At 37.1% G+C, this 13,740-nt stretch overlaps 1 protein-coding gene across 1 annotated transcript in view; it reads left to right on the top strand.

Annotated features, from left to right (window-relative positions):
- DNAH8 (dynein axonemal heavy chain 8) overlaps nucleotides 1-13,740 on the top strand; it is a 338,863-nt gene that overhangs the window by 214,786 nt on the left and 110,337 nt on the right. The window contains exons 62-69 of the mRNA XM_064360442.1: nucleotides 635-788; nucleotides 2,358-2,522; nucleotides 3,921-4,147; nucleotides 6,184-6,302; nucleotides 8,544-8,647; nucleotides 9,976-10,152; nucleotides 12,023-12,190; nucleotides 12,709-12,924. Coding sequence (XP_064216512.1) covers nucleotides 635-788; nucleotides 2,358-2,522; nucleotides 3,921-4,147; nucleotides 6,184-6,302; nucleotides 8,544-8,647; nucleotides 9,976-10,152; nucleotides 12,023-12,190; nucleotides 12,709-12,924 — 1,330 coding nt within the window. The remainder of the gene's footprint in view (nucleotides 1-634; nucleotides 789-2,357; nucleotides 2,523-3,920; nucleotides 4,148-6,183; nucleotides 6,303-8,543; nucleotides 8,648-9,975; nucleotides 10,153-12,022; nucleotides 12,191-12,708; nucleotides 12,925-13,740) is intronic.

Genomic DNA, 13,740 nt, shown 5'->3' with positions numbered 1-13,740 from the left:
TTATTTTTACACATCTCATCACCTCTGGTAGCACATACATTTAACCAGAAACAGAGTAAACAGAAAAACGAAGACCAAAATTTTTTCATTCCATAATCTGTAACCATCTAACATTTTTATTTTTTATATCATATTGCATAATGCACCCTTTTCTGTGGGGTTTTTTTGTATCTAGCCACTTAATGAGCTGGGCAAATTGCCACTATATACAATTTATCACTAATTTTATTCATAACTTATTGTGACTTTTTCACCAAACCAAACTCACCCAAAGTTCAGATGAGTTTTAGATATTGTAATATTGTACATGTATTTACTCGGACAAAATCTGTTGCTGAGGGCTGTCAGAGTGTAGGGAATAAAAGTTCGTTTCTCTATTCCCAATTATGCTTCATGGATCACTTTTGGTAAGTTCTCTGTTTCTCAGTTCTCAACTTAAACAAAACGTATTTGTTTTGAATGGTAGCAAATCACTCTTTAGCTCTAACCTCTGTATTTTCTAGCAGGCACCATTACTTAGTATCTATTGGAGCAGGTACAGATTATGCTCTAATTATCATGGGCTATTGTGTTTTGGGGTAAATTATGACTATGGATTCTTTAATCTAAGATTTTCTATCACTTTTCTTCTTAGGTCTTACAATGTGAATAATCTAACAGATGATTTAAAAGCTTTGTACAAAGTTGCTGGTGCTGATGGAAAAGGCATCACCTTCATCTTTACTGACAATGAAATAAAAGATGAGGCATTTCTAGAATACCTTAACAACTTGCTATCTTCAGGGGAGGTAGGTCTCAAAAGTATAGAAAAAGCTCATGTTGTAAAAATATGAATTATACTGGAATAGAAAAAGTAGCAACCTTTCAAAAGTGAGGCTATTTAGTACATTTTTGATTTTAGACATAGTTTATGTATGAGATTTAGTAGATTTTCTGACGTTCTTGTGAAATTAATGCTGCCCGTCTCCAGATGCTTTATATGCTTTTTTAAAATTTTTGAACATGGTTCCTTACTTGCCTCTTCAATCTTCACTTTGGTCTTATAATTTATTTTAGGAGAAGTGAAGTATCTGTCCATCTATCTACATACTAGTCAGGAGTATAGAATGGTTGAAAGAATTCTGTTAGTTGCAAATGGATGTCTGCACAACCACTTCTGATACCACTTGTATCAGCACTTCCATGAGCACTCACATCTTTAGTACTCCAGTAGAAGGATTCACCAGACTCAGTATATACAGGTTGAGCATCTCAAATCCAAAAATCTGGAATCCAAAATGCTCCAAACTCTGAAACTTTTTGAGTACTGACATGATGCTCAAAGGCCATGCTCATTATTGGAGCATTTCAGATTTCAGATTTTTGGATTTGGGGTGCTCAACCAGTAATTAAATGCAAACATTCCAAAATCTGAAAAAAACCTGAAATCTGAAACACTGTGGCACCAAGCATTTTGAATAAGGGATGCTCAACCTATAGTTATTCTCATGGCTGAGATTTATTGCGGTGACACAGTAAGGATACCGAGTCAGATCAGTAGAGAAAAATACTCATTTTGTGGAGTAATTGATGTTCCAGGAACATGGGATCGATGTTCCAGCTTCCTATGCTTTTGCCAAGGGGCCAGACAGAAAGTCCTCTCCCTTCAGTATGAAGGGCAGGAACACATACACTGTGTTTCCATTCAGGGAAGCACATTTGAGACTCAGAGTTCAGTGGTTTTTTTAGGGCTGGTCATGGTAGTCACTTCCTGCCTAGCTACACTACCAAAGTTCCAGATTCCTAGAAGAAAAGCACATAGATGTTCACCATACATCACAAGGTTTGTGTAAACAGTCTAGTTGGCACTGCAAAGCAACCTTATCAATTACTAATGGAGGAGACTTTCCAGAAGCCAAGTTCCCTGATAACAGCCAAGGGTCAGCTCTGCAATTTACCCTTCTCAAGATAAGGCCTGCTATGTTAACTCTTCCCTGCACCATGGTATCCAGAGGCTTAATGGTGCAAAAATTAGTTAAGTATTTTGGAGCCAGAATTGATTAGACTGACTCGGTCAAAAAAACAAAAAACAGAGGGCACTCCTGGACATTTTAAAGAGGTGATTGAAGTGGTGGAGGAGATAGCTTTTGGTGAAAGCTATTTGAACACAGGAAAACACAATTTGTTCTTCACTGAGCTGCTCAATAAAAAGTTGCAGTCTTGATAATCTCTGGCAAATCAGGGATTTGACTGTAGAGATGCAGAAAGAAAATGTAAAACAAGATGACATGCAAAGAAAAAAGGGACTGGACTTTAGCAGTGAATTCATTGTGGAGAACTCTTAAAATATAGAACACTTCCTTGTCCCTTCCTTAAAGATCTCCAATTTGTTTGCACGAGATGAGATGGATGAAATCACCCAAGGTCTGATTTCAGTGATGAAGAGGGAGCTGCCTCGCCATCCTCCTACTTTTGATAATCTGTATGAATACTTCATTTCAAGATCAAAGAAGAACTTACATGTTGTTCTCTGCTTTTCTCCAGTGAGTTATTTATATCTCTGTAGAAAGAGTTCCTTATTTAAAAGTACTTAGTTTACCTTCTCTGATTAGATGATGATCTTAAAAATTAATATTTTTACACTGAATTAACCTAATGCTTTTGTACCACCAATCTCCAAATTCTCATTTCCAGTATAATTTAAAATATTCATATCATTAAAAATATTACATAACCTGCAATTTTCATTAATTACCTAGAGACATGGGTTGTTTGAATTGTAAGGGACTTGGTGATGTAATCTCATCCAGCTCCACCTCCAATGTAGACATATCAACTTTACCATAATGTCCCTGATGTGGGTTTGAAAATCTCTATCTCATTGTCCTGCCCAATATAGTAGCCATTAGGCATATACGGCCACTTAAATTTTAATTAAAATTAAGTAAAAACAAAAATTTAATTCCCCAGTCCCACTAGCCCCATTTCTACTTATTATTTGTTTATTTTTGATACAGGGTCTTGCTCTGTTGCCCAGACTGGAGTGCAGTGGCATGATCATGGTTCACTGCAGTGTCAACCTCCCAGGCTCAAGCCATGCTCTCAACTTAGACTCTCGAGTAGCTGGGACTACAAGCACGTGCCACCATGCCCAGTTAACTTTTGTATTTTTTGTAGAGATTGGGTTTTGCCATGTTGCCCAGGCTGGTCTGGAACTCCTGAACTCAGGCAATTCACCCGACTAGGCTTCCCGAAGTGCTGGGATTACAGGCGTGAGCTCCTGCGCCTTGCTTAGCTCCATTCCTAGTGCTTAGTAGTCATGTGTGGTTAATAGCTACCACACTGGAATGCATACATATAAAACATTTTTATTATCACTTAAAGTTCTACTGATAGCTCTGCTCTGGGGAGTCTCACTAATTTATAAGGCAGCCTGCTTCGTTCTTGGATAGTCTAATTGCCAAAAAGCTCTTATTTATAGCCAATTGAATTTTGTCTCTCTGTACTTTTCCAATTCTGCACTGTAAAACAAACCCAATCCCTCTTCCACTGAAACTTTTTTTAGCTGTTTGGAGAAAGTTTTTGCAAATCTGTCTAAATTGTTTTCTTTTTAGACCAAACATCTGTTCTTGTTTGTCCCAGTGTCCAGGCCTTTCACTGTCCGGCCCTCTCTCTAAAAGAGTTCTAGTTTGTCAGTTTTCTCTTAAAAGATAGTTCCTAGAATTGAATGCAATAATGTAGATGTAGTCCTAGGACAGGGAAGAGTGTGGAGTATATTTCCTCCCTTGACTGGACCATTACATTTATATATGATTGCAGCCCAAGAAGATTCATTTTCAAATTTGTGATGTCACACTGTTGGGTCAGAGTGCATAAATCTCTCTCTGGCTGACTTATAACCCCTCTGTGTTTCTAATGTTTGTTGACTTTGCTGTCAATAGGTTGGTGAGAAGTTCCGTGCCCGTTCTTTGAAATTTCCTGGCTTGATATCAGGTTGCACTATGGACTGGTTCAGCCGCTGGCCGAGGGAGGCTCTGATTGCAGTGGCCTCCTACTTCCTTTCTGACTATAGTATTGTCTGCTCTAGTGAAATTAAAAGACAAGTTGTAGAAACAATGGGCCTGTTTCATGACATGGTTTCAGAGAACTGTGAAAGTTATTTCCAAAGGTAAGTGGTATTACATAAGCACTGTAGCTATGGAACCACAGCATGCACTCCCAAGAGGAATGCATTGTAACATCCAACAGAAGACTCTTCCTATTGATTGAGCACGAGGTCCTAGCTGTGTTTTTAGATCTTTCTTGCTTTGATTTTCTAGTGATTATGTATGAAGATATGGCAAGTAAACAAGATTTAAAGATGAACCAGTGTCCACACATAAATACCTTTTTATCCTCCAAGCCTCATCATAACAGATAACTTAATGAATTGTTTTAATTCATCTGCTTAATTTTGTTTTGAAAATGACTTAACTAATTCATCATCAACTGTTTAAAATTAGTTTCTTATTCAAATGCATTATTTATTTTGATTAAAGAAGTACACTATTTCTAATTTTTCTTTATTGCCTTATGTTAAGGGAGTATTTAGAATTTATATTTGTGTTAGTCTTACCAATGTTTCTATGCCAGGTAACTATGAAACAAAATATTGACTGTAGGAAAACCACTCACTAAAAGCAGCAATAGTATGTTCATTATGTGAAAGCTGGTATCAGCAGTGCAAAAACACAGCTTTTTCCCCCAAAGCATGACAGTCACTGTATAAGACTGACAAATGGGCCAACGTGGATCCCCAGAAAAGCTATCCTGTTTTTCTGCATAGAGAGTTTGGGTAACACTTTCATTGATTTTCAGTGAGATTCCTGCTTCACAAAAGTATATTTATTCCAGACCTTTTCCTTTACTTAAAACCATTCCCTGGGGCCGGGTGCAGTGGCTCACGCCTATAATCCCAGCACTTTGGGAGGCTGATGCGGGTGGATCACCTGAGGTCAGGAGTTCAAGACCAACCTGGTCAACATGGTGTGACCCCTTCTCTATTAAATATAGAAAAATTAGCTAGGCGTGGTGTCGGACACCTGTAATCTCAGCTACTCGGGAGGCTGAGGCAGAAGAATTACTTGAGCCCAGGAAGGGGAGGTTGCAGTGAGCTGAGATTGCACCATTGTGCTCAAGCCTGGGTGCCAGAGCAAAAACTCCATCTCAAAAACCAAACCAAAACAAAACAAAACAAAAAAAAAACACAAACATCCTCAGACTACCCTTTTAAATAATTCTGGGTAAGATCTCCCAAATTCTCTTGGTGAATCAGTGTGTATTAATTCTTACTGTTAAGAAGATTTTCTTTCTATTTGAACTCCTCCTGCTAATGTCATCTGTGGAAATAAACTTTTACCTTTGTACAGCTACAAAAACCTATTATTTCTTTACTTTGAAAAATTTGGTATATTTTTTAAATTTTTTATATCTTCTTAGGTTGTTGAAATTTATTCTGAATGTAATATTTTATAACACTTCAATGAAAATCACCTATATGCCCAAGATCTTTAAAAAAAAAAAACCTTAAAAACATTAAAAATTTTCAAAACTCCAAAAGTTCAAATTAATACAAAAGGTTAAATAATTTTATAGTACGTGAAGAGCTCTTTTTTTGACTTGAGCTTCTTTTGTATAAAACTATACCTTTTGTAATAAAGCCCACAATAAAGTGGAAATTTGAATCAAGTGTAGTTGCCTTGATTTCAAGGCCAATTCAGTGAAATGGGGAGACATTGGTTTTTGCTTTTGTAAACCCATCCAACTGATATCCAGCAGTGGATCACAACACAAATTCATTTCAACCACTTATCCCTAATATTTGTCCAGAACCCTAAAGTTTTGCACTGCTGACACCAGCTTTCACATAATATATTCATATACGTGATTTTATTTGATCTTCACAAAATTCTGGGAGGGGTAGAGCAGACATTTTTTTCTCAGTTTTCCAGATGAGAAAACAGAGTTGGAGTTAAGGGTGAAGTCAAAGACCCCTCAGGGTTGAAACATCAGACAAATTTAGATCTCTGGGAAACCATGTTCAAGTCCTGTCTTCCTGCTAGTGAATCACTCTACATGATTACACTGGTTTCACCTTAGGAAAGGTGCCATTTTATGGGAGTACCCACGATGATCCAAATGGTCCTTTTAATGTTCTACTTTCAGATACCGCCGAAGAGCACATGTGACTCCCAAATCTTACCTTTCATTTGTAAATGGCTATAAAAACATCTATGCTGAAAAGGTGAAATTCATTAATGAACAAGCTGAACGTATGAATGTTGGTAAGAGAAATGGAATCTTATCTTTTTAGGATTTGTTTGATAGGGATCTCAATATTTTGTTTGGTGGACATTTTGTGTGAAAATAAAATGCTCACTTTGTTAGTAATTTTAAAGGATGCCCTTGTGGGTATTTTGACCTGTCAAGAAACTCTGAACAGAAGAAAATCTAAACAGAGGTGGCCCATTTTCCCTGGAGAACCATTTCTTTTGGTTCTTTCAACTCTGAGTGCTCCGTGCTGAGTCACTGAGGCATGGCTGGCAGATGCGGAAAAGCCAGCTTTTGGGAATGGATGACAATTTCAGTTTTTGGTTTTATTTTGATTTGCCTTGATTTGTGTAAACTTTGCCATGTTAATGTTCCCTACATTTCTAATAAAGGAAAAGGCAAAATAGAAACAAAAACAAATAAAAACAAAAAGAGTGTGTGTACCTAAGCAAGAGTCTTCCAAGTGTCTGGTATGTGTAGTATAACTAGCAAAAGTAAACACTGGAACAGATTTTATGTCCAGAAAACATGTGGCCCAAACAATCTAAAACACCTTAGTTCTTATTTTCCAAGTTCTAAATAAAACTTGAGGGGCTGGGTATGGTGGCTCATGCCTTTCATTTTAGCACTTTGGGAGGCCAAGGCAAGCAGATCACTTGAGCCCAGGAGTTCAAGACCAGCCTGGGCAACATAGTGAAACCCTATCTCTACAAAAGTATAAAAATTAGTCAGGCATGGTGATGGCACATGCTTGTAGTTCCAGCTACTTGGGAGGTTGAGGTGGGAGAATCACTTGAGCCCAGGAGATCAAGGCTGCAGTGATCAGAGATTGTACCACTACACTCCAGCCTAGGTGACAGAGTGGGACCCTGTCTCCAGCAAAAAACAAAACAAAAAACACTCGTCACATAGCATAACCGAGCGCCAAGATCTGTGAAGTCATAGTGATGATAGAAGACTGTGAAAGAAATCTTCTGTGATTTGCTCATGATTCAGCCTCTTGTAGCTTTCCTATGTGATACTTTAGATCAGTAGTGTGCTGAAACCGATTCATATTGGCTTTTGAGAGCATAATGTTAAATTTTTAGTAATTTTGTGATCTGCTTGTTAAACATAACCTTTATTAAAAATTAACTCATGTATACTTACAATTAAATAAATTATATTTTAAATACAGGCAATAAATGCTCAAACTCATCCCTTCTTAGTTTTACTTTTTTTTTTCTTTGAGACAAAGTTTTGTTCTGTCACCCAGGCTGGAGTGCAATGGTGCGATCTTGGCTCACTGCAACTTCTGCCTCCCAGGTTCAAGCAGTTCTCCTGCCTCAGCCTCCCAAGTAGCTGGGATTACAGGCATGCAGCACCACGCCCAGTTTATTTTGTATTTTTGGTGGAGATGGGGTTTTGCCATGTTGGTCAGGCTGGTTTCAAATTCTGGACATCAGGAATGCTGAAATTACAGGGGTGAGCCACCGCATCTGGCCTACTCTGTTTTTTTATATCAATGTTCTTGAGGTTATTTACTTCTGTCTGTACGATAGGAATATTATGTATCAGTGTGCTACTGGGAATCTCATGGTAGCTTGAAATCAGCCATGGTTGGAGTGTTTACACTACAGAAATTGGACAATATACAAATGAGGGCTTCCCCTTCCCCCAGTGACCCAGATGTTAAATATTTACCAACATACCACTACCTAGAGCCCAATGGAATGTGAGCAATTCAGTTAACCAGTTCTTTTTCTGTATGGTACTAAAAGTTGCAGTCTGTTACATAAGTTTTCACAGTTACTTTCATTTTTATAGCAAAGAGAACCTCTGCAATGTTAATATGTTTTCTATCTCATTTGCCACCTCAGCTGCAATATGATTTAAAGGCAAAAAATGATAGCTACAAACGGTTAACAAAGCCAAAGAGAGCATAAATTTGTCAAATAAATTTCCTAGCTAAACTAATCTTATTCAATATGATACTGTGACTTTCCCTTAAATGTAGCTACATGATATTCTTCAGTCAGAGCTATTTTCTCTGCCATCCTGTTGAAACTCAGAAATATGGTCAGTATTGTTGCTCTTAAGATATGTATATTTTGGGAAAAAAGATATGTATATTTTTAAAGCTTTTGTCTACAAATACTGTCTTGTGTTTGCTATATTACATGTACAGTGCCTTATAAATAGTAAATGTTGAATAAATATTTGAAGAAGGGATATATATATACTCAGCAAAAGTATATATATGTGTATTTGTAAAGGTCTTGATAAGCTAATGGAGGCAAGCGAATCTGTTGCTAAACTCTCTCAGGATCTTGCAGTAAAGGAGAAGGAATTGGCAGTGGCTTCCGTAAAAGCAGATGAAGTGAGTTTGCATTTATTTTGTCACTGATGAGGAATATTTTTCCATATTAAAATGCATTATTTTAAAATGGTATAAAAAACAAGCAAGGTATAAACCTATGGGCAATTCCTGGTAAGATAATGTTCACAAAAGCCATTAGATATTTTTGTTTAACTTATACCAGCATGTATATCTAAACTATTAGTTTCACTACTTGGCCTAAGATTATTATTTCTTCTCTCACTCTGCCTGTCTCTCTTGTTCTTTTTCATTAGTTTATGAAATTTCTGCTTGACTATGAGTTATATTTGGTCTTCTCTTTAAGGTCCCTGTATGTTCCAGGTTTCTGGGATGGCCCAAATTTCACTTACAGTTTGTGTCAAGGAGGGAAAAAAATAAGATGGAGTTTTTTTTTTAATAGAGTCTCGTACTGTCTCCTGGGCTGGAGTGCAATGGCGGGATCTCGGCTCACTGCCACCTCTGCCTCTTGGGTTCAAACGATTCTCCTGCCTCAGCCTCCTGAGTAGCTGGGATTACAGACGTGCACCACCATGCCCAGCTAATTTTTTGTATTTTAGTAGAGACAGGTTTCACCATGTTGGCCAGTATGGTCTTGATCTCCTGATCTTGTGATTTGCCTGCTTTGGCCTCCCAAGATGCTGGGATTACAGGTGTGAGCCACCGTCCCTGGCCCTTTTTTAGAAAAAAAAGGAAAGAGAAAGAAAGAAAGGAGGGAAAGAAGGAAGGAAGGAAGGACAGAGATCATAGTCCTCTCAAGGAGACAGGGATATTATGTGTATTGCTTTTTTTTTTTTTAATCTATTATACAACCTTCCAATCTCAGACTTTCAGCTTCCAGTTACCAAGAGTCACTTAAGAATAGATACTTAAGTCTTGATCCTTAGCCAGTTACTGAAATGAGTGAGCTAACATAGGGGAGGCACTTAAGCATAGTCCTAACACATATGGTAAGCACTCAATAAAAATTAGCTACTTTTATTGTTATTACACAAGGCTTAATATGATTTTTTTGCCCTCATTCTATTATACTTACTTGAATTGTTTTAATTTCTAGAAATTTGTAGAGTGGAAATACTATTTCTTCTGAAAGCTTTAAATATTTATTTATATATTCTAAGCCTAAGGAAAGCTTAGAAAATGGAAGACTGCAAGGAACTGCTCAAAGGAATTTACTTTAATAAACCTTAAAATAGAGACAACTTAGATGGGAAATAAATTTGTTCTTATTTGTGTTTTCTATTATATTGAATAAATATTCTCTCACTATTCAAATCTATACATGCTTGAAAGGTTTCTATTCGCTTTCATGTGTTTCCTCAACTTAACAGGTATTAGCGGAAGTCACAGTAAGTGCTCAGGCTTCAGCCAAAATTAAAAATGAAGTACAGGAGGTAAAAGACAAAGCCCAAAAAATTGTGGATGAAATTGATAGTGAAAAAGTAAAAGCTGAGAGCAAACTCGAGGCAGCTAAACCTGCATTGGAAGAAGCAGAAGCAGCCCTGAATGTGAGCAGTGGATTGTTATCCTTTCCAACACGAGTCTGGAAGGCATCATGTTTCATTGTATGAAATTAAATAACCAGAAAACTGAATTGAATTCTTAATGTGATTGATAATCTAAGTCTGGAAACAAATATGTCAATTTATTCAGTTTTCTAAGTTCTAAAATTTTTTAAAGTCCTCACCTCTTACATTATTTTCATCCCACAAATTAGCCTTCTGTGAAAACTGAGAAATAACACTAGTGGTTAATGGCCTAAACTATGAGAAATTCAGATTACATAGAGAGCCTGCTCAGTTTCTCCAGCATCCCTTCCAGATTATGCCATGACCCCTTTAAAAATCTTCCTGTGGCTCCCACTGCTCTTAGGATAATGTCCTGAGTTATACATCCACAGCTGTGAGGCAAAAGGAGCACAGCTTTGGAGACAGGCAGACCTGCCATTCACCTCTATGTATAACATACATACATACACACACACACACACACACACACACAAACACATATATGTGCATGTATACATATGTATGGATATATACACACATATATACGCGTGTATATATACATGCTGCTAATATACGCACATATACGTATGTAGGTACACATGTATATGATCTGGAGTATATTAACTTTCTTGGGTTTCTATGGGGATTATAATTTCTCATTGATCCTTAAAGAATCAATGTGAGCATTAAAAGTAATTAATATGAAATGCTAGGTACATAGAAAGTGCTCAATAAATATTAGTGCTTCTGTTCCTGCTGATGACCTGGCCCCTGACTATCTCTTGAACTTGATCACTGATCATTTTGTCCCTACACACAATGTGATCTGGTCATACAGAAACATGTATAGGATTCTGGAAGAATGGTCAAGGTCTGTTACCTTTAAACATGCCTCCTCCTCTGCCGAGAATGCTTTTCCTAACTTTCATTGCCTAATTAGAGTCGTTCTTGAAATCTGGGCCCAGACCTCACTCCTCTCAGAAAGTTTTCAGTTCTTCTAGGCCTTCCTTTGTTTTCCCATCACTCACAAGCTTCTGTCATGGCAGAAATCCTTAGGTAGAGTAATTGTATTTTCTTTGCCATTTTTAGGAGTTATGAGAACAAGACTGTATTTGTTTGTTTTGTTTTATATGGGAGAATGCCTGCAATTGTTAAATGAATGAACACATCTATGATAATCATTTAATAAAATTTTCACAATGACCAGGACATATTCTGCACCCCTACTTCCTTTATGGGTCTTACTATAATGTACAAAAGGGAGAGATCATCGAATCAAAGGAGCCTTAGAATATGTTATTGATCATATGGTTTCCCAGACTTTGCCTTGATGGTCAGGCAGCATCTTAATCCAAACCCAGCTGGTGGATAGAAACTTTCAAAAATATTTTTATGAGCCATATATTATAGTAACTTCTCATGTCTCCTTCTAATTCCTCCCCTGCCAGAGACAGGGAAGCCCTTGAAATGAAGGCTGAATGTGAGGTTTCTGATATTTAGGGCTTTGTATCCTCTCTCAGTATCTGCACATAATATAGACCCTTAGCTTTGAAGATGCAAGTTAGCTAAATGTTGCATATCAATGGGACTTATTAACAGAGGTCTGCAATGGCAGTGCCTGGCAGTGATAATTTAAACCAATTTGTTGGGAGCAATGAGGAAAAAAAGAATACATACAAATAAACAAACAAACAAACAGACAAACAGAAATACCAAAATAACTATGAAAGAGCCACTAAGCAAAAATCTTGGAACTGGGAGAAAATATGTTTTAAAGTTTTCTATCTTAATTATTTAAAAGTATTAGATTTCCATATAACTATTAATACCACTCAACAAAAAAAATATTGATTCCTGATCCCAAATATAGACTATCAAGCCAAATGATATTGCCACAGTCAGGAAACTTGCAAAACCACCACATCTTATTATGAGAATCATGGACTGTGTTCTGTTACTATTTCAAAAGAAAATTGACCCTGTTACTATGGATCCAGAAAAACCTTGCTGCAAGCCATCATGGGGAGAGTCATTAAAGGTAAGTAAAATCTATCTTTGTAAATCCTATGAGCTGTATGTAGACCAGCTCATAGCAATCTGCTTCATATAGACCAGACAAACTGGCAGACAATAACTGATCACTGTGTATTGAAAAGTTTATCTTACACTGCGTCACCTGAAATGTAAAGAGGGATAGATGTTAAAGCCGAATGCCTTCTTTTCATGAAATCTGTCCAGAATCAGTGTCTAGTATGGGTACAGCCTTGGTGTCAATCCAGCCCAGTCTTCAAAAAGAGGCCTGTGTGGTTGGTGGCATTCAGATGCACTTACCAGAAAGAAAACTTGCATAGCTTTTCTTCTTTACTCTTTCCACATGGAATCCGGAAGACAATTTGTGATTTACAAATTTAGGCTGGTTACTGCCAATAGTCTCAATTTGTATATTTAGAGCAAATCGACTGTTACTTCTTTGAGAAAATTCAATTTAGAAGTACATATTTAGAAGGAAGTGCTTATTTTCTGCCAGAACTTACAGGTTATAATGCTATTTTTCAGTTGATGAGTGCAACAGGATTCCTGTGGAGCCTTCAGCAGTTCCCTAAAGACACTATAAATGAAGAGACTGTTGAGTTACTACAGCCATATTTTAATATGGACGATTATACTTTTGAAAGTGCCAAAAAAGTATGTGGGAATGTGGCTGGTCTCCTGTCTTGGACACTTGCGATGGCAACATTTTATGGCATCAATAGAGAAGTGTTGCCTCTGAAGGTAAAAGTTTCCCTTCTTCTCCCAGTAAATCAATGTTTCATAAAATCAGTCATCAGTATTACTGCTATTAAAAGACAATGCATAGTTTAGACCAATAAAGGTAGATGTCCCTGTTACCGAATTTTTCTTTTTTCTCTATGTCCTTTAAAGTTTCTCCTTCTTTTTTGTATCTGTCAACATGTTTCTTGACAATGCAGACAAGCAACTGAAACCGATGTGTTAACTTACACAGGAAATGAATTTCTTGGGAATAATAATCAAACTGTCATAAGAAGAAAAACTTGCCATCTTTTTGAAGTTTGCAGATTAGGTTTGGAGGTTGAATTTGATTATTGTATTTCAAACAAAACTTATAAAAACTAGGTTCGACACCTAGAAATGTTTTAAATTTCAAAGACAGAAAGAGAACCTTACGTGCAATCTAAGAAACAATCAAACAAAACCTAAAAGGTTGTTTACAAAGGACAAAATAAGATGTTGCAGATTTCCCACAACCCTAAATGCTAGAAGATAATGAAAAAAACATATGCAGAGTTTTTAGAAGGAAAATGCTGAGGTCCAAGCACTCAGTAATGGGGAAAGCTGATCTTCATGTATGAGGGAACAGAACGATATTCTTAGGAGTGCAAGGATTCGTGAAATGTATTACTCAGATATACACTGCCTCCAGGGACCCATCCCAATCCCCGACCCCTACAAAGCTAAAAGTATTATAAGTGGTTGCTCTGTGGATTGGATAATGATGAGCAGGTGGGCAGGAGGTTACTGTTTTTCATAATAAGACTTAGAGAAATGGCTGCCTCTTTAAAATCTGTG

The sequence above is a fragment of the Aotus nancymaae genome, unplaced genomic scaffold (genome assembly GCF_030222135.1).
Source record: "Aotus nancymaae isolate 86718 unplaced genomic scaffold, 86718_ANA_hifiasm-v0.15.2.pri h1tg000040l, whole genome shotgun sequence".
NCBI lineage: Eukaryota > Metazoa > Chordata > Mammalia > Primates > Aotidae > Aotus > Aotus nancymaae.
The sequence above is the reverse complement of the archived record's forward strand: the minus strand, read 5'-3'. Positions and strand labels throughout refer to the sequence as shown.